This window comes from Cydia splendana, chromosome 9, assembly GCF_910591565.1.
Source record: "Cydia splendana chromosome 9, ilCydSple1.2, whole genome shotgun sequence".
In the NCBI taxonomy this organism is placed as follows: domain Eukaryota; kingdom Metazoa; phylum Arthropoda; class Insecta; order Lepidoptera; family Tortricidae; genus Cydia; species Cydia splendana.
This window is the reverse complement of record NC_085968.1, coordinates 16,377,545-16,402,610: the sequence shown is the minus strand read 5'-3', so window position 1 is coordinate 16,402,610 and position 25,066 is coordinate 16,377,545. Positions and strand designations below refer to the sequence as shown.

Here is a 25,066-nt window from a genome sequence, read left to right as displayed (position 1 = left end):
AAAAACAAATACTTAATTATCACATTTGTCGCATTTCCAATGTTATCGCTTCATTATCGCTCAACTTCCTCTTAAACGATATCAATCGATTGATAATAATGATTATCTTACATGAAGTTAGTTTCATATACATTTTTGTACACGTTGACGTACACAATACAGGATATATATATTATAACAGCTAATATTGTGCAACAAATAGTATTTTATTTATAAAATTGTACATACGAAAGTGAGATACTTATACAACGTGTGCCTAAGTTAGGAAAATCAGTAAACAGTATTTCACCTACCACCTACGCGGTATTGTGTGATTTTATTGAAAGTGGTTTGCGTATAATGGTAATCCAAACAAAATGGGATTTAGGATGAATTATTTATTCATCGGGTGCCTTCTGGCATCGATATACAGCAGTAACGGTAAGTTTTGAGTATATTTTTATTTTTATTTTATATTATAAAAGGCCATAAACCAGCTAAACGAAGGAACCGTAATATTTTTGAGTAGTTACCGTATAATGTTCCCACTTCGCTCTCTAGAGTGTAATGTGCTCCAACAGTTTTTTTTATACGAATACTATATCACAAACTCATTTTAGTGTAACAACATGATAGTAGTGATGGTCTTCTTTAAATCAGCATAATATATGTAATTGTATATAACTACCCTACCACAAATGAATACATTTATAATTGAAATTCAACTTCTAATTCAGATACAAATTTTAAAGCAAAGTAGGGACATTTTACGGTAAGTAATAATAGTACTCGTAGTAACTAACCTAATGTAATTGATGCAATGCCTAAGGTTACCGGACGCTTAATATATCAGTCAAAATAGTTTTATAGTGGGGTAACATTTTAAAACAAAATTTACCCTATAGCTTTCGGACCAAATCCTTAGTCTCATTGTAATTCAATGAAGGTAGGCCTATTTATTTAGGGTAGGAGCCTACAAAGCAAGTAGAGTATTACCGTGAAAGCTTACACGGCTAAAATCGCAAACCTCATAAATCTTAAAGGCTTGGTATTTGTCTTCCGGGGTCAGTAAGGGGGTTTAGTAGGTAAATACAGTTTAAGCTCTGCTTTAAAAGACTTGACACTTCGACGGTCGCTCTAGTAAAGTTAAATACCCATTATCATAGTGAACTAGAGGAAACCCTAGCCTACTCGTATTCTTGCCGGTACTCACTCTGGGCTGGGTCACGCGTATTAATAGTTGACCGTCATGTATCCGGAGCTAGTAATCTGAATGGGTCAGTAAAACATATTCTGCAGTGTATAATTATAATTCCTAGATTTTTCTAAACGATTCACATTCGAGAACTGTTCAACATAATGTTAGCTTTATTCTAATTATAGTATTTTACTTTTTTCCCAATACCTAAATGTGCAAAATTTTAAATGACACGAGAGTTCGAGTTAAAAAAACTGAAATCGTTTCGTCATGTTTCCTTGAGCGTTTAGTACTTTTATTATTAAAATAAAATATATATTACCGAACAATCTTACATGAACTACCTAGTCCTACAGTAAGCGCAAGAAAGCTAGTGTTGTGAAAACGAAAGAAAAAGTAATACCTAACTATTTTTTTTTTTTATCAACAAACTTTCATGAAGCGTACTTACGTTAATGTGAATAATGGACAAAATCATTTGACAAGTTCCAACTACACGAGTTAGGAACATTTGCGTAGGTATCTAAATCTAAAATCGTTAACATAATAATTCAAAGGCGTTATTAAGTAGTATGTACATACCTATATAATAGTCGGCGTCATCAGTCACAACAGCCGTAGCAACAACGTAACAGCCCTTGGAAAACAGTTTGAATTTTCAATCTATTGCACCAAAATATGGTAAACAATTAAATGAGTTTATGTTAGTAATGCGTGGGAGGTCATTGGTATCCATATTACAGACTTTACTAAGTGAGGTACAGTAGAGGTTTATCAAAAAAGGGGTGTACATACAGGTTTTTAAAGGGTCGGTAACAATGAGCATGTGACACCCCTGGAGTTGTAGCCACCCATAGGCTACGGTGACCGCTTACCATCAGGCCATGGACAGTTTGCCACCGATGCGAAAAAAACTAGGTCCATTTCTGTAAGATTGTCACCAAATACGTATTAACAGGCGTAGGAAACTAGTGCGTTCGGGCATTAACGGCTCCGTTCGGCTCACTATTGCTCCAAGCAATTATTAGGGTTGGCACAACTTGACGTCCCTTTGCGTGTACAACCACAGATAAGATAATACCCTGAATCTTGACAACCCTAAATAGCCTAAAGCTATAGTACCATACATAAGAAAGGGACAGCATGATTTATCCCTGAATCGCTGCCAAACTTCGGTTTTGTAGGAAGTTTCCTTTTTGTACGGTAGTACTATTACTTATTCTGTGATATTAATAAATTTCAGGTTGCACAATGGAAGGTGTCACGACTTGGCAGCTGCCGATCACCGTTGGCATCGAGGATTATCATGAGGGCATTGTTTTACAACGCGCTGTTGCTGATATTGGAGGTGAGATTGCAGTTATAATTGACAGTGGATTAATATGGCTTATGGCTTACACGAAATTAAAAACAAAACAACATCGTTTCTGAAAATTAATATTTAATACAAGTGGACACATGCACATCTCACAAGTGTGTCGCTTAACTTCAAACTCGGGTAAATCCATTCGACCCTCTCGGCAAATATCTACCCTATTACTCCTCCTCCTTCTTCTTCCTCGCGTTATCCCGGCATTTTGCCACGGCTCATGGGAGCCTGGGGTCCGCTTGACAACTAATCCCATGATTTGACGTAGGCACTAGTTTTTACGAAAGCGACTGCCATCTGACCTTCCAACCCAGAGGGTAAACTAGGCCTTATTGGGATTAGTCCGGTTTCCTCACGATGTTTTCCTTCACCGAAAAGCGACTGGTAAATATCAAATGATATTTCGTACATAAGTTCCGAGAAACTCATTGGTACGAGCCAGGGTTTGAACCCGCGACCTCCAGATTGCAAGTCGCACGCTCTTACCGCTAGGCCACCAGCGCTTCTCCCCTATTACTACCCTATAAATAAAAATATATACCCTATTACTATTTACTATTTTCTTAATACCAAAATCGCATAATCTGACAGACGGATTTACCCGAGTTTGAAGATAAGCGCCACAAGTGTCACTTTGATGATTCCATCAAAGTGACACAATGAAGTCAATTTTGACAGATTATGAATTGAGCCTCATATTTACGAATCTAAGACCTACCGGTTAACTGACACTAAGGATATCATTAAATAAGGGTCAATTCATAATTCTTAGCTGCGTTAGACTATAATTGGGCGTTTTCAGAAATAAATATTGAAAACCTGATTATTTCACATCTGGACGTTCTTGGGCTCATTCTACTCAGAATCGACAGCATTCTCCATCCCACCATTAAAAAAAGATGTCCCTAAATGTCCATTCCATTACGTCACGTGTTAGTATGAAAAAATGTTTCACTTGTATGTGCGTGACGTAGTGGAATGTACAATTTTCATACAAATTTTTGGGACATTTTATTTTATCATCAGAATTGAATATGCTAGTGATTCTGAGTTGAAAGAACCCAAAACACCGGGATCTGTGAGAATCGGGTTTTCGATATTTATTTCTGAAAACGCCCAATTACGTTATTTCCGTCATTTCCGTGTTAAGGGTTCTCCAATAATCAACGCCTCACTGGCTTCAAAAATATTTCCTTGTTCTTTGAGTTCAATGAAAAGACAATTTTATTCGGAATTCTTCAAAGTCATTCGAAGCGTATTTTGACGCGCACGCTAACTGATAGCTCGTTTAAGTTATAAAATTGTGTTTTGATCGACAGGCAGCAGTTTGCTTGCGCCTCATCCCTTACAATGCTCAAAAAATTTTTTTTTTTTGAATAATAAACAATAATATTTAAATGACAATGATAACTTTTATAATACAATTAAATTAAAATTACATTAATCAAAAACAAAATATTAACATACACTATTCTAAATTAATAAAAATAAAACATCCCTAAACCTGAATTGCAATAAAAAGTCACCCCTGGGCAAGTGATTCGGTCAAATTGTGTTTTTTGAAAAACAAATTATAGCCAACATTCGATGAATGTAGTATGATACCTTTGGGTATGGTGCTTTACGCACACTAGCGTCCCATGCCCTCCCCCTGCCGCAACCCCCCCTTTTAGCATGAAATATGTCCCATTTGACAGTTTTTTTTATGTTTTGGGGGAAAGTATACAATATAGGAAAAAAGTGTCAATGAAAGAAATAATCGCTATTAAATTCTTAACAAAAAAGGTTACATTCATTTGTTTGATATGACGCACCATATTGATGTTATGGCTAGATGAACTTCGGTAAAATTTAACCGTTGAAAAACTTGTTGAAGATCAATATAACATAGTATGTGATAGTACTGAAAGAAATTTTACACGGAGAATAATTTTGCAAGCTTATTTTCCGTATAAGATTTCTTTCAGTACTATCACGTACTATGTTACATTGAACTTCAACAAGTTAATACATGGATATGGTGAGTCTTACCAAAAAGTTGCATGTAACCTTTATTGTTTAAAATTTATTAAGGATTATTTCTTACCTTGACACTTTATTCCTAACTCTAATACTTTTCTCAAAAAATAAAAAAAGCCGTCCTCCGGGACATATTTCATGCTAAAAGGGGGGGTTGCGGCAGGGGAGGGCATGGGACACTAGTGTGCGTAAAGCACCATACCCATAGGTAACATACTACATTCATTGAATGCTGGCTATAATTTGTTTGTCTTCCCTATACATTAGAACACAACTTGACCGAATCAAAGGTGCCGTAGATGCTGGCAGCATTACCCCGCTGAATTTCAATACTAATGCGTTGTACGAGGAAGCTGCCAGTTTTCAATTAAAGCACCCACGGCTAGGACCCACGGCAAACAATAAATCGGTAAAATTGATTTCAGGCTTCACCCTTACATCGTCAAGTGATCTCAACCAAGGTCCATACATCGTTGCATCACTCGAAAATTCCGCCTTTGTCCTTCGTACAAATGACGCGTACAGGCTGTTTGAGGAATACGAGACTGCCGACCTTATTAGCTTGACGTACGCCTTCACGTGCACGAACGGACAAACACCGTCGTCTCCTCTTGTAAGTAAGGGAGCCTTCAAAGCAAGGAAATGCCTCTTTATGCAACCTTAAACTCCCTGGTTGTGTAATATAAGCTGTGTTTGTTATTAGTTGTACAGTAAGCATCAATAGTAACACATTTACAACAACGTGTACGAAAAGTATATGCCACGCTATAATGTAAGTAGATTTTTATATAAACACGTATCATTAACCCGCTACATATAAGAACAAATTTCTTATCTGTGCAAATGTATTATTGCGTAATAATAACGTCGATTTCGATTAAATATAAAAAAATATGACATACACATTATATAGATGGTCATTCTCAAAAAATATGTCTCCGGTCTAATTGCCGCGACCCATCATTGTCGTTTCATACAATATGCTAGATGACAAATTTTCATGTATGGTATCAATCAATCAGGTTTGTTTTTAGAATCAAATGTCTATATGGGACCCATTGCATTAAAGCAATACAAAAGTCAGAAATGATAGCCAAAGTCCGACAGTCGTACTTCACTCGCGAAACGCCCCTAACAAAACGATAAGTGACCGTGACGTCAAGGTCACTGAGAGTCCATCTTGAAGTATGAACAAAACAAGAAAATTGCGTTTTTGTCGGTGAAATATTGCGTTTATTGCTATACAATCTTTTTTTGGATAAAATGTGAGAAATCAAATGGTGTCTTTACTTATTTCGTTTTTGGAAGTTAAAAAAAAAACTTAAATTTTGTAACTTTCAGGTGCTGTATTTTTGTATTATTTCCATATATTTTTTTAACATCCACAATATGTCATAAATTGCTCATTTGCTATCTATTTTACTAGATTTTGTTATAAAATTCAACATGTGTGTATAGTGTGTCATCATCCCTATACATACGTATATAATGAGTCGTGGCAATTAGACGCGACCGCAGACATATTCTCATAGAATGACCCAGATACAGATATGCATTTTGGGAAATTTTAATTTTGATCAAAGTAACTTTTGGGGAATTGCACTGTAATTGTCCGAACATGTATTTTTTAATACATTTTGGAAATATTACGCGTTAGTAAAGAGATTTTTGTATTAAACAATGCTTTGACGGTTTTGATGATTGAAACACTAGAAATTTTTATTTGTAGAAAATATCGTTTTTCCTTGTAGTCCGCATGTAATTGTCCATTTAACGACTGTAGTTTTTTAAACCGACAATAATCAGCCAGATATTATAAAAAATAATTTGTTGTTGTACAGACGATCCGCATAGAAATAAACGACAACAACAACAATCCGCCATTGTGGAAGACACCAGACACCGCCGCATCAGAAACCACCACGTATGAGTTTACCATCGCTACGCCCGTGCCGCCCGGATTCCTAATCACCAACTGCGTCAGCGATATAATCGTTCGAGATATCGATCTCACTACGTACAGAATCGATTTCGGTATCGAGGACAATCCATATATTGGCATCGAGTATGATGAGGCGGCCTCGACCGATGCTAAAGAGTTTAAAGCCGTATTGAAGAGCACTGCGTTTATAAGATCTATTTCTGAGCCGATTATTCTGACAATCAGTGCTACGGTGAGTGTCAAACATTAAGAAATTAGGTTAAGTACGGCTTTTCATCTTCAACAATGGACTTTCGCATGTGTTATGATTTTGGTTAATTGATAGTAGTTTATTGATCAAACGAAGGTAGGTAAGTCCGACAAGGTATGCAGTGAAAGGACTATAAATTCTTGCATCAATCTTATAATGATAATCGGCTTCGAAAAATCTGTAATATAAGTAGGTATTTTATTTCCTTCTAGTCCTTGAGCTTAACCCCCTTTTTTTTAAAGAGGGGAAATGCTTTACGCATACCATCCGGCGCGGGGACGGGCCGGGATGGTTATATGAGACTCCCTGTTGTAGGCTAATGAGACCCCAGGTTTACCCACTAAAACCCCTCTGTTGCCGCCTCGCTGCTATACGGCGAGGTCCCAGGAACGCCGAAGTACTCTTCCGCAACTTGAGCTTAACCCCTAACCTAACCCAGCTCCCCGTAATTATCTGAACACTATATAAATAGGCTGAACAATATCTGAACACACACTAACGCCTTGACAATAGGCGTGTTCAGATATTTATGAACGCCTCGGTCGCTACGATATATATATCTGATAGCGACTGTACAACGCTGTCGAGATGCGCTCGCAGCGACATCTACATGCTTTAAAAAACCTTTTACAGGACGTCGACCTAACTGGAGACCCTCCTATAACGAGAAGCACAACAGTAACCATACATGGTAGTTCTGACTTCGAGCTGCCCCTCGAGCCGATTTTCAGTCAGGCGTTCTACTTAGCAAGTTATACCGAAAACGACCAAGTTACTGTGGAACAACCGATCACGTTGGAGCAAGGCTACGATGAACTCGTACAGTTTAGTTTGGAAGGAGGTATGACATCTTGTTAACATTGTTCTGCTAACTCTACACAGACATACAGAGAAACCTTTGCATATGTCAAGGGAAATTAAATCTTATTTTCAATGCTACAAAGACTAGCTTATTGTTGATTTCTTTAGGCTTGTCTCTCAACTGATTTATTTGTCCGTTTAATTTAGTCCCTATTACCGTTTAAAATAATATATGGAAGCAGTCGCCAAATATAGTAGTAACACAATTTAACATGCGCTTTGTTGTCCCAAAATAAGACAGCTAAATTAGCACCACCGAATCTGATAATAGCTTTTATAAGTCACTAAGAAAATTATTGACATATTCGTTAGAACAATTTAAAATTTTACTATCATATTTCATTTGTATCCCGACGTGATGAGGATTTAACCCTTACTAAAGATCGTCCACCTACACTAGATCGGGCCGGGGCCGGGCCGGAGCGTCCGGCGCTTCGTTTTCTATGGAAATCACCACGCGATCACTGCGATCACCGATAGAAAATGACATGTCGGACGCCTCGGCCCGAGCCCGGCCCGGCCAAGGGTGAATCATCCTTAAATTAAATTACATAACCCTAATGAAATTATTTTATAAATTTTCCGACAGATTACGCAATTCATTTCGCCATTACTGTCAACGGTAATCTAGTGACTCTGTCAGTCACAGATGCTTTACCCGCAGCAGCGTTACAAGAAGGACGTATTTACTTAGTGGTACGGGCTTCTCGGGAGGACACAAGCGGAGCATCCGCGACCATTGTAGTAGAGCTACCTGAAGGTTAGACCTCATTTCAATACGCACCTGTACGTCTGAATAAAATCTATGATAATATTGTAAATAGTCTTAATTGTAATGAAAGTCAGTTCTTGTTATGTTGCTTTTATAGTATGTAATTTTATGAGACCTCCTTACTATTTATTATAGTAACAGACTCAAATAATCAGTAGTGATCGGTAACAACGTTTTAATTTCATGACAGCATGGTCGAGTTAAAGTAAAGGATAGTATAACAATTTTGAAGAAGACGGTCAATTAAGGTTCATATCACGGTTCATATAAAGGTTGTTAACCTTAATCAATAATTTGTATCTATATCTGAATCCCTAAAGTCTTTTCTCTTATTTTTGCATTCCCTAATATTGTTTGTCATAATGATCAGTTGTCCTAACACTCGTGTACCCTAATTTTGGTTTCCCTATTATCGAATGGCCGATTTGTTTTTGTCCTAATATGTTTTTCCCTAATGGCACTTTCCATATTGAGTATTTATCCTAATGTTATGTAGCATAATTCCTTTTTTGCCTAATTATTGTTAGGCCTAAAAATTATATATCCTAACCGTCATGTTACCTAATTTTACTTAGCCTATCGTTGCTTGACCTAACACTCGTATGCCCTAATTTTGATTTCCCTATTTCGTTTCGTTTTTACAATGGTCGCAGTTCTAACCTAACCTAACCCACTTTTGTGGCAGCAGTTCGTTTTTGCGAGGATCACAGTTCTAACCTAACCTAACCCACTTTTGTGGCAACAGTTCGTTTTTGCAAGGATCGCAGTTCTAACCTAATCTAACCCACTTTTGTGGCAGCAGTTCGTTTTTGCAAGGATCGTATTTCTAACCTAACCTAGTTTTAACAGCAGTTCGTTTTTACAATGGTCGCAGTTCTAACCTAACCTAACCCACTTTTGTGGCAGCAGTTCGTTTTTGCGAGGGTCACAGTTCTAACCTAACCTACCCCACTTTTGTGGCAACAGTTCGTTACCATTCATTATGGAAAGTAATTGTTATGATAATTGATCAATAGGAAAAGTAACTGTTATGACAATTGATAATTAGGGCAATAGCCATTAGGTCAAAACAGTTAGAGCATATTATTTTATGCCAAACATTGTTAGGGATTTCGAAGAAAATGGTAAAAAAACATTAGGGATCTTGATAGTTATGGTACAAATGCTTAGGACAAATGAGTCTTAGGCTAACCATTACATTATGGAAAATAATCGTTATGACAATTGATCGTTAGGGCATGTGCCCATTAGGACAAACCAGTTAGGGCAAGTGACTTTAGGACAAACGTTGTTAGGGATTCAGAAGGACACCCAATAATTTCAACTGAATTTTACATTACAGATACAACGCTGCCATGAAATTAAAACGTTGTCACCGATCACTACTAATCAGACACCGCGTTATAAATTTTTACCGAAAACGGGTGGTCACCATTCAAGCAGCACTGCTGAGTTGCATCTCACACCATTTTATACTAAAGAAAAGACGCATCCACATAGATTTTCGTACCTTAATCCGCCTGTTGCTATCTCTATTGCACGTGCATAATTATATTGCTGTCTCGCCCATGACGCCGGTTGTCAATGTCACTGTGCGAGCTTGACAGCAATATAAATTATGCGCGTGCAATAGAGATACCAAGTTAATGTACGAAAATCTAGGTGGATAGTGTCTCTGCTTTATGTGGACTGTGGAAATATATTTAATTTACATGAGTACCTACTGGACCCGATTTCATGAAAGTACAAGTTACAAGGTACAAAACGTCGTTCGACTGACGCTTGACCAATAGTAGTTTTGGTCAGTGTTCCTGCTTTATATTTGTTAAATTGTTACTTATAGCTTTATAAAACGCGATGCTACTAAAATAAGCGATGGCGGCTGCAATACTAAATCAATACAGGGGCGCCTATGTATGGTGACCGCGGGTTGTCATAGCTCATTCTCTATTTGAGGTGATCTGTGGTTAATGGTGAAGACAAAAAGTTTCTTCATTTAAACTTATTACTTCATGGAATCGTTTCTACTAATTCAAATTGTTTAATAAGTAAACACTTGGTTAACAATTGAGCAAGAAATAGTACAGACGGAAATTAAATTTACAATACAAAGTTAGGTAATTGACGGGGGTATCTAATTACTTAGTTTTATTCTTTAACCCGCCTACCAGCGACCTACTTACTATCTTCCTACGAGTCAATGTTCGATGAAATTTAAATCATTTTAACTAGTTGAATTTGTTTTGCTTCGTTTGATTTTGAAACAACACTTTGTTCCTATTTTCTTGCATTCAATTTATTTTGTCTGGTGAATCGTCGCTAGACAGAATATATATGAAGAATACAATATTTATACCTTTCGCTTCGAATGATCCTTCACGTATATTTTGGTTGGGCTTAATTTATAAAAAAATATTGTAAAACATATTGACCACACGTACACTGTACAGCCACTTTCAATATTATGTTGAACAACGAAGTGCGCCAAAATATCTGAGTCTTACTTGTACCCGCAAGAACTTGTCACATATTTTTCGTTTTTATAAGATAATTTTCCAGGTGACGGCACGATCAATATAAAGTGATATACGAATAAAAAAAATAGGAACGCGACAAGTCGTAAGACCGTACAAATGTTTTTGCCACTTTGGCAATAGTGATAAATTTATGGGTACATTCGAGACAACGCGGCACAAATTCACAACACAAGTTATGTAATTTTGTTAGGATGAAATATGTGTTTTGCCTCAGCACTACCCCGTTCGCATGGACCGCATCGTAATTTGTGATCACGAGTGCTGTAAATTGCTTGCCAGAAAAAATGTGTTAACATTGTTGTTAGTAGATTTTTTTGTATCGCTTAGTTTCAAATAAAGACCAGCATATAACAAAGACTGTTGATAGGTACCTATATAAAGTTGCGTTTTCATCATTGTTCAAATTTCGTAGCCTCACCACGAGTTTGACACTGACATATTCACTAGCGTGTGCGTAACTTACTTTCCATGCATCTCGCTCGTACTGGCATATTAATAGGGCGAGCCTCGTGCTTAAGGCTAAAGGTTTCTTTAACGTGTTTTACTGCTTGAAACTGTAAAGCCGTATATTTGAATTCACTCAGATAGTATTCATCTCAACAATGACGAAGAAATAGAGCTCGACTTTGTAACGATTATGTCACCAACTTCTTATACTTCATGACGAGAGGCTCTTTACCATCCCGTCTCCCTGTCACAGATTTTATTTTATGTTTTAACAGACTTTATATATATCTTTAACTTATCTCTGTTTTCAACGAACTGTGTAATCGCTCTCGGAATTCCTGTATGTAACAGCTTTGACTATAGCCCTAACTTTAATTTTCAGTTGTGCACCTGGAATTTGAACGGCCTCATTACGAAGGAGAGATTGCGGACAACACTCTGCACTTAACGCAATTAATTTTAAGTCAAGGATACGAAGGATCTGTTGTAACTGTCACTGTCGAAGGTAATATACAAAATAATAATAAATAAATATTAGGGAACATCTTACACAGATCAACGTAGCCCAAACTAAGCAAATATACAACAATATACATACTTATATAGATAAATACATACTGATATAAGTCTCTACAAATGGTTCAAGTCTCTGACAAGTTGGGTAGAACTCGAATTTAGACTTTATTTTATGAGTCTTAAAGCAGAGAACTCAAAAGGACTTGAGTCTTAACCAACACTAATTTGCTTAAATTACTTATTTCTGAATTTATTTCAATAAATATTTCAGAAAAAAAGTGACTATTTTATATTTTCTTCTATATGCCATTTAGCCAGCCATATATACGTTTGGCAAGAGTGGATATTTTGCAAAAGACATTTCATTTTTTGGTACGTTTACTCTTGCATACTTTACCTAAGTAGTTATGCACGACCAGGAGCGGTAGCGTCCAACCAAAAACCCGCAGATTTGATGTGAAATTGTAGCAATAAACTACGACAATAATCAGTTTTTTTTACTACTAATTATGGTTGTAATCAAAAGAAAGAAAGAAATTGTCTTCATTTCAGAATTTTGCACATAAAATAATATTCGTTGTAAATTACGGTAATTTCACGAGCTTTAAGGGTAGCTAAACACGAAACCACACACAAGGCTGATAGGCAAGAAAATAAAACATGTTGATCCGCTTCATTGTCTTCTTTGTGTTCAAAGGAATTTTATCTTAAATTATGTAACATTTTTCCAGATTACTCCTCGTTTTTTTCCGCCACGGTCGTTGGAAACACAATAACCCTGTCGATGACTCCCTTGGATGATAGCATTATCCAACAGAATAATTTTATTAATTTGAGAGTCACCGCGTCTACTGGCTATAGCTCTGCTACAACTATAGTCACGTTAGAGATCGTGAAAGATGACGTCACAACTCCAGTATTTGATCAGAGTTTGTATACGGGAACGTACGATCCAGCCGCTGGTCTGACGGTGGAACCAATTTTATTGGCGCAGGGATATGATGAAACCGTCTCTGTAACTCTTTTTGGAGGTAAGATTAGAGATACATTTCTAATACATGTACATATATATGCTACCATGTTTTAAGACTAAAGTGCATTTGCCTATACTGCAGTCGTTTAATTTCCTTTACATATTGGTAAAGTATAGTACTTCATGTAAAGAAAACAATTTCAAATTATAAAAACTAATTAAAGACAAATCAAAATGCAAAAAAAAAATTGGGTGAACGTCACTTTATAGACAGTTATATACCTAATTTGGCACAATTAAACATTACAGAATACGAAAGTTACTTCGAGTTGACTCGGGATGGGCCCTCGTCAACGCTCCGGGTGGCCGGTGACGGCCTGCCCTCGCATATCTTAAGCCAGAGCCACCTCCACCTCTCCGTCGAGGCCGCAAAACCGCGAACCGTCGGCGCGAGCGCTGTGGTGGCCATCACTTTACCCGGAGGTGACATATTTAAAATGCTAATTGGTTGACTTCCAATTCGAATTCGAACTTTCAGTACAATTGTGGAAGCTGAAATAAATCCAGGAAACAGATGTTCCAAAGTTTAAAGCTTTACTGTACTTTACGGATCCGTTCCGCATTCTGTGGTGTGAAACTGGACAGATCGCATGGTCACACTCTGCATCGATTGCTGAATAATGTGGGCACTAAAACAAAGCACTATGTTGCTTTGGTCGGGATCAGATAGTAAGACCTACATGAAATTACTTAGTGTTAAGTAGGTACATACTTACAGTGTTTTTATTAATACATATGTGACTTTCCGTCAGAGAAGGGTCCTTCTCCTTATGCATCATGTGCATCACCCTTGAGAAAAGATGGACAGCTACATATAATATATTCGCATTAAGACTATACAGCGTGTATTTTTAATACTACCGCATATCGAAACAATAAAAAAAATATTTAGCCTTAACTAACAGACTATAGGTAATTTTTTTTTGGAGGGGCTAAGTATTTCGTACCTACTCGTATGTACATAGTCATCATTTGTGACAGTTATGACTTCGCGTCAGTAAGTGCGACATAAGTGCGACGTTTCGAATAATAACAAAGTAGGTACTTAATGATACATAGTGTGTTAAATTATATTATATGGAAAAGTGATAAAGCTAGCATACGAAAGTTAATTTCATTTCATTTTCATTTATTTCATTTTCAATTAGGTAATTTGGGTCATCTATACTAACTATATCCTTGGAATATGTGATCGTATCAAAAAACCACGCTGTAGGTACATTCATAAAAAAATTAACATTAAGAACGATAACCACAAATGTGTCTCACAGACTACAGGAAGTAATTTGCTGTTTCTAATTTTCGTTTCCTTTGTTTCTTCTTGCACACTTCTTTTCTCTAGTCTAAGACTTTCCTTTTCTTTTCTTCACTAATCCTTTTCAGCAAGGGAAATGCAATTTGAAGCTCAATCTTACAAAGGATCGGTACAAGACAATATATTATCACTAGACACGATCATTTTAAGTGTCGGTTACGAAGAAGACGTGACTTTTTCGCTCTCTGGCGGTGAGTAAACTTTCCTTTAATACAATTTTAAGTGGAAACTTTAGGTAAAAGTATGGTTGGCACGATATTACAACTTGGATTAAAAACACGATGAGCATTTTAAGCTTTATTGAAGTCCAAAACAGACACTATAGTCTTCTCAATAGTCTTGATATTTTATTGTCAAAGCAAGCCTGACCTCATAAACAGGCTGATCCCAATTAAGATCAGTATCATTCAATATTTGTCGCCTTTCAGTTATTGTCTGCAATTTTACCCACAGCTAACTTATCTTGGCGCCGTTCCAGATTACTCAACCTCATTCGTTGTATCGAACGTGCAAAATCAAGTGACAATAAATATGCCAGCACAGCTTCCTCAAGAGGTTATTTCAGAAAACAATTTCCTAATGTTGACGCTGTCGGCTGAAGGAGTGAACGCGCTGCCGACTACCACTGCTGTGTTACTTGAGATAATCAAAGCTGACGCAACGACGCCTGTGTTTAGCCAGCCCATTTATGATGGCACATACTTAGGTTCATTAGGTGTTGAGTTGGGGAATATAAATCTAATACAAGGATACGATAGCAGCGTCACGTTCAGGATTCAAGGAGGTACTAATATCACGCGTAAATTATTACCTATTATACAGGATGATTTACGGTACACCATGCCGAGCCACTTCCATAAAATATATTCTGACTTAAATATATTAGGTACGATGCAAATCACTTATTTTGCAGTATTTTTTCTTTGTGTATTTTATGCAGTTAATGCCTTTTTGACGTATGTTACCTTTTCCCAGACCTGTTAAAGACAGGTACCTATATCACGTTTTTTTTAAGTCGAAAATTGCTCGATATGTTCGCTCCATATCTAGAAGCTTCAACCGAAGCACGCGTTAGTGGGTCCGATACGTGACAAACTGGTCGTTATCGAGACTTGAGTTACCTAGCCGTTACCTATTATTTTATAGAGATCGACACTAATATTGTTATTTTATTTACAGAAAACTCTGAATATTTTTCTATTACTCAAAACGAAAATAGTGTAACATTGACTGTCCAATCAAGTATTCCTGAAGATGTTATATTCCAAGAAAAGGCATTTGTTTTCAACATATTCGCCGACAAACCACTGACAGTAGGCGCTAACGCTGCCATCGTCGTAAGATTCTCGGAAGGTTGGTCCATGTTTTACTTATTACATATATGTCTTTCCCATCACGGAACAATGAGGTTCCAGATATTTAGGAGGCATGCGTGAAGCCGAAGGCAACACGTAGAATCCCTTTTGAGACTTAAATTACATATATGTAATTGTTAAAATCAATCAGTTCATTAGATAAACACCTTTTGTTATTTTTAATCAATATTCATAATCAATATTACTTACCTTCTTCTATGTTATGTGTGAGTCTGTCGAGTCGCCTTCTGTCACTTTTGAGTAAAATTGGATCCCAGAAGTAATGTGTCTACAAAATTTATACATCTGAAAAATTGCTGGTGCCACTTGGAATATCGTTGAAAGCCATCGATCTTACTAACTAGGTCTCTTTGTCAAGAAAATTGCCCTCTCTTTCTGAAATACCCATGCAATCTCAGTATATCGACCAAGCCTGATTGGAAATCAATGAGCTCAATTTTCACTTTTTTTCAGACCTAATAGAGTCTACTGTTATGGAGTTTGCTAAAAATACTTATATCGGAAGCTTAGAAAACAACGAACTCGCACTGGAAAACATCGTTCTCGAGACAGGGTTCGCTGTTGGAACACAGTTTTATCTTTCTGGAGGTATGTTAATTGATAAACATCATTAATTAAACTAACCATAACATATCCTTGTATCACTCTGGAATTTTTTACGTTATTTTGTACAAAGTAAACAAAAATATTCCAAAAATATCGATAATTATTAATGATTTCTTATATTTTTTACAGACTATGCAGAATCATTTACGCACACAGTCACAGCCAACATAGTAACTCTTTCAATGACAAGTGAACTCCCCGCCGAAGCCCTAGAAAATAACAAATTTATAGTTTTAGAATTAGAAGCACGTAGAGACAGGGCGGTTTCAGTCGTCACTGGTATTATTATAGACATAGTCGAAGGAGAAATTATAACGCCCGTGTTCAGCCAAGCATATTACAGCGGAGTTTATACAGAGGAAAATGCTTTGCAGTTCCAAGATGTTATTACTCTCACGCAAGGTTTTGACGACACCGTTACTTTCGGGTTGGAAGGGGGTAAGCATAATTATTGTTATAGTAATTTCATTTCACAACGGAATATCAACCCAAAGTCAGGATTCATCCTGCATAATTTCTTTGCGGAGATAAAAAAGAGGTCCCATTAAAAATCTTCAAAGTACTTCAGTACAATGTTTATGAAAGAATCTCCGCTTTTAATAGTGTAATATCAGCCCTGTGTTTACGGCAAGCGGTGTTTTTTATTTTCAATTACGTGGTGCGTTTTACAGTTTAGACGGAACATTGAGCAAGCTTTTGTTATTTCTTTTAGAATCTGCAGGGTGGTTTGCGGTGGAATGGATTGGAAATTCCGTTACAGTAGTGAGTACGTCTCCCCTGCCACAGGATGTACTGGACAGCTATCACCAGCTGCTCTTCACTGTGGTTGCATACAAACCTAACTCCATCAATGGACGCGCTGCCATTTCTGTTGAATTACCTACAGGTAAATGACTCATCTAGCCGACACACGGTTGATTGACATCAATATTTATAATATATTTAAATATCCGCCCTTGTTTATAGGCTCATTTAATAGGTTTAGCCGTAGCCGTAGTTTAGGTCTAGCCGTCATAAAATTTTAAATATACCAATTATGTAGTACAAAAAATAGATGTGTCTAGGTACACACGTGCCTACTTGTTACCATTAATTAAATTCGTGATAATTAATTAGATCTACCGATAGTTACCAAATTAATAAAATTCGTGATAATTAATTTGATATACAAACAGTCTCGCAAACAGGCCTAGAGAGTTAAGATTAGTAGAAAATGAAGTCATTTCTGTTTTTGTTTTTATATTTATTAAAGAAAAATTCAGTATTTTTACTTAATGGAATAAATATTCAAAAGTAATAATTGCCACATTTTTCGTAATTTAATTAAACGCAGTTAGCAACTAATTTAAACTTTAAATTGGGTTAATTGTTTACAATCTTCGTACTTTTCAAAGCTCCTTCTTTCGTATAAACAAAAAGTATAATTCCAGTCAAATATAGAAATATAAATTTTATTCGCGGCAAAGAATTAACAGATAGAAAAAAGAGGAACAAAAAAACAAACATACCTACGCATAACATTACATAACACCACATTACATTAATAACTGGTACCATTTTACTTATTTTTCATTAACGGGTATAATTTTATGAATTAAGTTTTTTTTATCATGGCAGATTTATTAGAACAAGAAGTACTACGCTTCGTCCAAAGCAGTTACGAAGGCCAGCTAGACGGATCTCAGTTACAAGTGCCAACAATTACGCTGAGCAACCAAATTACGGAGAACGTGATAGTTTCAATCTCTGGAGGTAAGTTGCGCATTTTTAATTAAGGCTTCTTTGCGAACTTTTAAGGCTACATATAAATTACGCTTATTAAACAATCTAGGTATACACTTTTATAAGCATGTACAATGTAACTACATAATATATACAAAAAAATGTAATTCTAAATCCTTATAGTGCTGTGTGTACTTAGGCTTTTAGAAAAAAAACTTTCATAACTACCCGTTTTTAAACATGTTCTGTAGTTTGGATTCGAACCCAAAATAACCATAATCGTAGACAGAGTTACTATCAACTATAGGCTAACTAGAAAATAATCAAAATGGAAACTTAAGTCATATTAAAATAAAATAGCAACACATCTTTTAACACTTAGTTGCTTAACAAATATTTTTGTTACAGCTTACGCAACTTATTTCACTGCAACCCGTGATTCAAACACTGTTCATATTGAACTTTTGAATGAACTGCCTTCAGAAATAATAACCAACAATGAGTTCATAGTACTTGATATAATTGCTTCAAAAACAGACGCTGTAAGCGGTTACACAGCTCTCATTCTAAGTATAGTCAAAGAACCGATTATCGTTACACCAGTATTCGAACAAGCTTACTATACTGGTGAAATATCAGAGCAAGGCGAATTGCTCTTTGAGCATACGATGCGATTGATCCAGGGATTTGATGAATCTGTTTCATTTACCCTCAGCGGAGGTGAGTAGGTCAATGCCGATATCTAAATTTATTGACAAGACTTCGTTATTATGTGTAAGATGAACTGTTATTATATGTTATTATAGATGGATCTGAGAGGTTTATCCTTACGCAAACTGGGCAGAATAGTTTATCGCTATCCATCACTCAAGGAGGAATAGAAGGGATAGAAAACATTAGCCATTTTGTTTTTTCTGTTGTGGCTAGCAAAGCTGGAAGTGTTTCAGGCCACGCGGCTATTGTTATTCATAACACGGGTAAGAAAATTATCTGAACGATTCTGTCCTAAGCAAATAAGGTATCAGCCAGGTAAGTAACTAAGTAGTAATAAAAATAACATAAGAATTAGAACGAAAACCACAAACTCGAAGTAGTAAGAAGTAGTTATTGTTTTCATAGATACATGACTTAGATTAAAAGTGAATCCATAGAAAGAATATATAATTATGTTAATCAGAAAATAAGGAAAAAATAGCTACTTCAAGTTCATTTTATATTAAACGTATATGACAATTTGCATGATTGTTGAAAATGTTATTATGTTTTCACCGTTGCTTTTTTGTTATCCAAGCTACCGGTCAAACATAATAATTAACGCGATACGCTTCTACGGAAGCATAGCCTGCTATCATTGAACCATGCATTTTATTGTTCTATACAATTTTCTTAGATTCCTCCACAGCTAGAACTATTAGCTTTTCTCGTAATCACTACACGGGGACACTGGAAGACAATGTTTTGAACATGGAAGCAATTAGCATCGTAGAAGGTTACGGTTCGGATGTCTATCTCACGTTAAGTGGAGGTAAAGTTTGACTAAATTATTTAAAACTATATACTCTTTTATTAGCTCGGGATTGCAATATCTAGTTTCTTTTAGACTATATGGAATATTTCCAGTTGGTCGGACAGGACGGCACGTACACATTGCAGCTAGTGTCTAACGTTCCAAATGAAATAATTGAAGCACATACTATGTTGGTATATACTCTTGAAGCAAATGGAGACAATGGAAGGACCCATGCCACAGTTATTGTAGAACTGGTTAAAAGTAATGAAGTGATCGAGGCCTTAGGTTTTGATGGAGCCTACTATGTTGGCTCTTATTCTGCAACAACTGGTCTTATGGCAGATATACTGCTGCGAGTCGTTACTGGATATGATAGTGACACAGTCTTTACTGTACAAGGAGGTTGGTAAAATGTTTTACAACAGTGCAATTTACTTTATTGTTTATTTATTCATTGAAACCTAAAATAATTAAAAACATCTGTACAAAAAGTTAATTAAGAACACAAGATTTTGTCCAACAGCGTTAGTTGCAAACAATGTTATTTATGATTTTTAAAAAATCTTTCAGATAACAGTGCTTGGTTTTTCGTTCAGCACTCGGAAAGCATGGTGACAATAAGTTTAGCTGCTCCTTTGCCAGTTGAACTATTTATTGACAACCAGCCAGTAATATTTGCCATCAATGCCGTCAACTCTGGTGGCAGTACAGCAGTAGCTACGATAGTAGTATCTTTAGAAGGAGGTAACACAACATTTTATAGTTGTATCCTCTTTAGTTATTAATATGGTTTCAAAAATACCGAATATTTATACAGTTTATCATTTAGTTCCATCTTAAGTATAACAGTAATATTTATTTTTCTAGAATTATCTGAATTAACTGTTCTTGGATTCGAAAGAAGTAGTTACCTTGGAACAATAGAAAGTGATACATCAACGTTGCAGCCTATAATCCTTACCCAAGGATACAGCACAGAAGTTTATTTCACGTTACAAGGAGGTAAACAACAACTACAAACTCAAACTCAAAATATACTTTATTCATGTTGGCCTAGCAACAAGCTCTTATGAATCGTAATTAATCTTAATCTAATTATCAGAGCAATTTATTGATGTTAATATTATTCCATAATAACTTTGGATTATTATACAGATCAAATTTAACACTAAGAATTTCACAAAAGGATCGTCTAACATAAAAAAATTTAGGTATAAAAAATACTAGTCTAGAATTTCTAGAATAAAATCTAAATGTCAAAAATAACATAACAAAAGAAGTACCTACATTCATCGGAATATCCATTTCCTCATCAATAATCAAATATAATTAATAAATAAATAATCATTTCGAATAACAATTAATCCCACGTTGTATTATCATTCATGTAGTCTTGTGTGGTATAATAAGCTTTAGAAATGAGTTTACGCTTTACATAATTCTTAAATTTATTAATAGATAATTCAGTAATATGGGTTGGAAGTTTATTATAAAATCTTACACAAGTACCCATGAGAGATTTTATAATTTTATGGAGCCGCATGAAGGGCACTGCGAGCTTATGTTTATTTCTAGTATTAATATTATGAATTTCACAATTTTTCCTAAAATTTACAATATTTTTATGTACATACAGAATATTCTCATAAATGTATTGACAGTGCACTGTCATTATGTCAATTTCCTTAAATTTATCTCTAAGTGGGTATCTATGGTTCATTTTGTATATTGCTCGAATAGCCCTCTTCTGCAGAACAAAAATAGTATTTATCTCTGAAGCACCACCCCACAGTAAAATACCATATGCCATAATGCTATGGAAGTAACTAAAATATACTAATCGAGTAGCAATATGGGGACCCCACTGGAGTTTAGAATCTAAAGTTATACCAAGAAAAACTGTACTATCAACTAATTCCAATTCCTCATCCTTCACAATGACACTTGTTTGCACATGCCTTACGTTACTACTAGTGACAAACTTAATACATTTAGTCTTTTTCTCATTTAACAATAAATTATTAACATTGAACCAATTTACTACTTTTGAAATAGCATTGTTTACATCATTGTAAGCTTGTTGCTGTCGTTGGACTTTGAAAATAAGTGAGGTGTCGTCTGCAAACAATACTATATCATGTTGGGTCTTAACAAGGAATGGCAAGTCATTTATGTAGATAAGGAACAGGAAAGGCCTAAATATTGATCCCTGTGGTACACCCATAGAGACCAATGACCCAGGTGATCGCTGTCCATTCACCTCGACCCTTTGTATTCTACCATTTAGGTAGGACTTAAGTAAATTCAGTGCCGATCCTCTAACTCCATAATAATGAAGTTTCCTGATTAATGTTTCATGACAAACGCAGTCGAAGGCCTTAGACACAGAAAACTGTGTTGCCGAAACGGTTTAGTTTTTAAGATTATTATTGCTGTTTGGATGTTAGTCTGTAAGGTGTATTATGGGCCTTGGTTGTCTAAAAATATGTACATATATCATATTTGATTTTATATTGATTTGATTACATTAATATTGGTATCTGATTGGCGATTGAGAATTAAACACAAATGCCTTTTCCAGATTTGTCCAACTATTTCACCATAAACCAACAGGGTTCTTCACTAAACGTAGTACTAGAAAGCACTATCCCCGCGTCAGAATTACCAGCGAATGGTATTATCGTTCTTGAATTACAAGCTACTGCAGTCCAAGCCGTTTCCGCAACTACGACTATTGTTTTTGAGGTGGCTGATGGAGAAGATCTCAGTTTCAGTGCTGCATACTACATTGGGCAATACAGCGAAACAGAAGGCTTAACTTTCGACACTATCTCGCTAGATATGGGTTACGACCAAGATGTGCAATTCAGCTTGGAAGGAGGTATAAAGTTTAGTGTACAAATCTCGGTAGTGGTAATTTAATTACACACTACTGTAACGTATAACCATTTTTACAGAAAACGCTCAATGGTTCGCTCTGCAAGTGCAGGGGAACACCGTCGCCCTCATTATGACTAGCGCTATTCCGCCTACGATCTTAGCCGACAATCATCAACTGGTATTTATGGTCAAAGCACAGAAAGAAGAATCCAGAAGTAACATCGCCACAGCAACCATAGTCATATCATTAATTGATGGTAAGCACCTGGTACCAACAGAACCGCGTAATTAACGTAACTAACCAACTAAAATATTTATATTTTGTTTTCTTGTTCATTATAGAATCTACCGTCGTGACCATTCTTAGCTTTGAACAAACAAGCTATCTCGGTTCTATTGCAAACGATGCATTAAGTATAGAACCAATTGTCCTAAATGAGGGGTACACGGAAGCCGTCACTTTGACACTTTTTGGTGGTAAGTTCATTGATAGCAAGTGGTTAATAGTGTAGCTTTTAATATACCTAAGTACTGAACAGTTTCAAAATATTTATCGTTTCTAGATCTGGCCTCATATTTTAATCTACAACAGCAAGGGTCAACAGTCAACATCGTACTACAGAGCTCCATTCCAGAGGAGACGTTACCTGCTAACGGCATAGTTTTACTTGATTTACAAGCGTCAGCACCACAAGCCATTAACGCCACGACTACGATTGTTATTGAAACACAAAGTACCGCTTATTTTGAAGAACTTGCTTTTAGTGCTGCGTATTATGTTGGAGAGTATAGCGAAACTGGTGGCTTCACGTTTGACTCCATTATCTCGCTAGACGTGGGCTATGATCTAAACGTTGAATTCACATTGGAAGGAGGTACGCGGTTCTCATAGTCTGTAACTATACAAGCAAAAATAATTATAGTTTGTAACAATGCAAGCGCAAAATGCTATAACTTTATTCCATTTTCAGAACACTCACAGTGGTTTGCCCTGGAAGTTCAAGCCAATGCTGTCACGCTCACTGTGTCCAGTGCCATTCCGCCGGCAATCTTAGTTAACAACCATCACCTAGTTTTTATTATTACTGCACAGAAAGCGAATAGCAATATTGAAAGAGCAACCATAATCATTTCATTAATAGACGGTAAATAGCAGATGAATCACTAATGAATATCTAAAAATATTCTCTCAAGAATTCACATTCCATACATATATTTTCAATACTTACACATTATTACCTTATTATTTCAGATTACACTGACGCAATTGTTCTCGGCTTCGAGCAAGCAAACTATCTTGGGTCTATTGAAAATGATGCATTAACTATAGAACCAATTGTCCTCAACGAGGGGTACACGGATGCCGTTACGTTTACCCTTACTGGTGGTAAGTACATCGGTAATATGTGTAAATAAATTTTGACTCCTGCTTAAATATAGTAAGAAATGTTTTTCGTTTCTAGATGTCGCCTCATATTTCAATCTACAACAGCAAGGGTCAACAGTTAATATCATTCTACAGAGTGCCATTCCAGAAGAGACGATGCCTACCAACGGTATTTTGTTACTTGAGTTGCGAGCGTCAGCATCACAAGCCATAGCCGCTACGACAACAGTAGTAATCGAGGTCCAGCAAGCTGCCGATATCGAAGAACTTGCCTTTAGTGCTGCTTACTATATTGGAGAGTACAGTGAGAATAGCGGCCTCTCCTTTGACTCTATCATGACACTAGACGTAGGCTACGATCAAAATGTACAGTTCTCATTGGAAGGCGGTACGTGGTTCATTCAATTTGTAACCATTATCAGCGCAAGTAAAAAAATAAATTTGCTATAACTTAATCTCTTTTCAGAACACTCACAATGGTTTGCCCTGGAAGTTCAAGGCAATGCTGTCACGCTCACTATGTCCGGTGCCATTCCACCGGCGATCTTAGTCAACAACCATCAGCTAGTATTTCATGTTACTGCACAAAAAGCCAATAGCAATATTGCAAGAGCAACCATGATCATTTCATTAATAGACGGTAAGTAGCAGATGAAGCTCTAGTGATTGTCAATTTTTTTTCTCTAAATTAAATCACATTCGATAAAAAACATAATCATTATATTTTCAATACTCTCTTATTATTACATAGCCCTTCATATTTTTCTTCTTTATCTATTTCAGATTACACTAACGCAATTGTTCTCGGTTTCGAGCGAGCAAACTATCTTGGTTCTATTGAAAATGATGCGTTAACTATACAACCAATTGTCCTTAACGAGGGGTATACGGATGCCGTTACGTTTACGCTTTCTGGTGGTAAGTACATCGGTAACATGTGTAAGTAAAATTTGACTCCTGCTTAAATATAGTAAGAAATGTTTTTCGTTTCTAGATCTCGCCTCATATTTCAACCTACAACAGCAAGGGTCAACAGTTAACATCGTTCTACATAGTGCCATTCCAGATGAGACGATACCTACCAATGGTATTTTGTTACTTGAGTTGCAAGCGTCAGCACAACAAGCTATATCTGCTACGACAACAGTAGTAATCGAGGCCCAGCGATCTGCCGATATCGAAGAACTTGCTTTTAGTGCTGCTTACTATATTGGAGAGTACAGTGAGAACAGCGGCCTCGCCTTTGACTATGTCATGACACTAGACGTAGGCTACGATCAAAATGTACAGTTCTCATTGGAAGGCGGTACGTGATTTATTCAATTTGTAAAGATTATCAGCGCAAGT

At 36.3% G+C, this 25,066-nt stretch overlaps 1 protein-coding gene across 2 annotated transcripts in view; it reads left to right on the top strand.

Annotated features, from left to right (window-relative positions):
* Window positions 1-281: 281 nt before the first annotated feature.
* Window positions 282-25,066, top strand: part of LOC134793737 (uncharacterized) — a 41,891-nt gene continuing 17,106 nt past the window's right edge. Inside the window, exons 1-32 of one of the 2 annotated variants that reach the window (XM_063765392.1) lie at window positions 282-420; window positions 2,421-2,525; window positions 4,991-5,178; window positions 6,407-6,739; window positions 7,391-7,598; window positions 8,208-8,378; window positions 11,757-11,879; window positions 12,622-12,921; window positions 13,173-13,346; window positions 14,307-14,429; window positions 14,717-15,022; window positions 15,418-15,591; window positions 16,068-16,202; window positions 16,350-16,658; window positions 16,933-17,106; window positions 17,838-17,972; window positions 18,351-18,662; window positions 18,749-18,919; window positions 19,333-19,467; window positions 19,543-19,854; window positions 20,023-20,196; window positions 20,320-20,454; window positions 22,034-22,333; window positions 22,410-22,589; window positions 22,675-22,809; window positions 22,896-23,207; window positions 23,304-23,477; window positions 23,585-23,719; window positions 23,796-24,107; window positions 24,186-24,359; window positions 24,503-24,637; window positions 24,714-25,025. In XM_063765392.1, the coding sequence (XP_063621462.1) occupies window positions 357-420; window positions 2,421-2,525; window positions 4,991-5,178; window positions 6,407-6,739; window positions 7,391-7,598; window positions 8,208-8,378; window positions 11,757-11,879; window positions 12,622-12,921; window positions 13,173-13,346; window positions 14,307-14,429; window positions 14,717-15,022; window positions 15,418-15,591; window positions 16,068-16,202; window positions 16,350-16,658; window positions 16,933-17,106; window positions 17,838-17,972; window positions 18,351-18,662; window positions 18,749-18,919; window positions 19,333-19,467; window positions 19,543-19,854; window positions 20,023-20,196; window positions 20,320-20,454; window positions 22,034-22,333; window positions 22,410-22,589; window positions 22,675-22,809; window positions 22,896-23,207; window positions 23,304-23,477; window positions 23,585-23,719; window positions 23,796-24,107; window positions 24,186-24,359; window positions 24,503-24,637; window positions 24,714-25,025 (6,430 nt within the window). In that variant the 5' untranslated portion in view covers window positions 282-356. The remainder of the gene's footprint in view (window positions 421-2,420; window positions 2,526-4,990; window positions 5,179-6,406; window positions 6,740-7,390; window positions 7,599-8,207; window positions 8,379-11,756; window positions 11,880-12,621; window positions 12,922-13,172; window positions 13,347-14,306; window positions 14,430-14,716; window positions 15,023-15,417; window positions 15,592-16,067; window positions 16,203-16,349; window positions 16,659-16,932; window positions 17,107-17,837; window positions 17,973-18,350; window positions 18,663-18,748; window positions 18,920-19,332; window positions 19,468-19,542; window positions 19,855-20,022; window positions 20,197-20,319; window positions 20,455-22,033; window positions 22,334-22,409; window positions 22,590-22,674; window positions 22,810-22,895; window positions 23,208-23,303; window positions 23,478-23,584; window positions 23,720-23,795; window positions 24,108-24,185; window positions 24,360-24,502; window positions 24,638-24,713; window positions 25,026-25,066) is intronic. The other variant, XM_063765393.1, reaches the window with a different exon arrangement.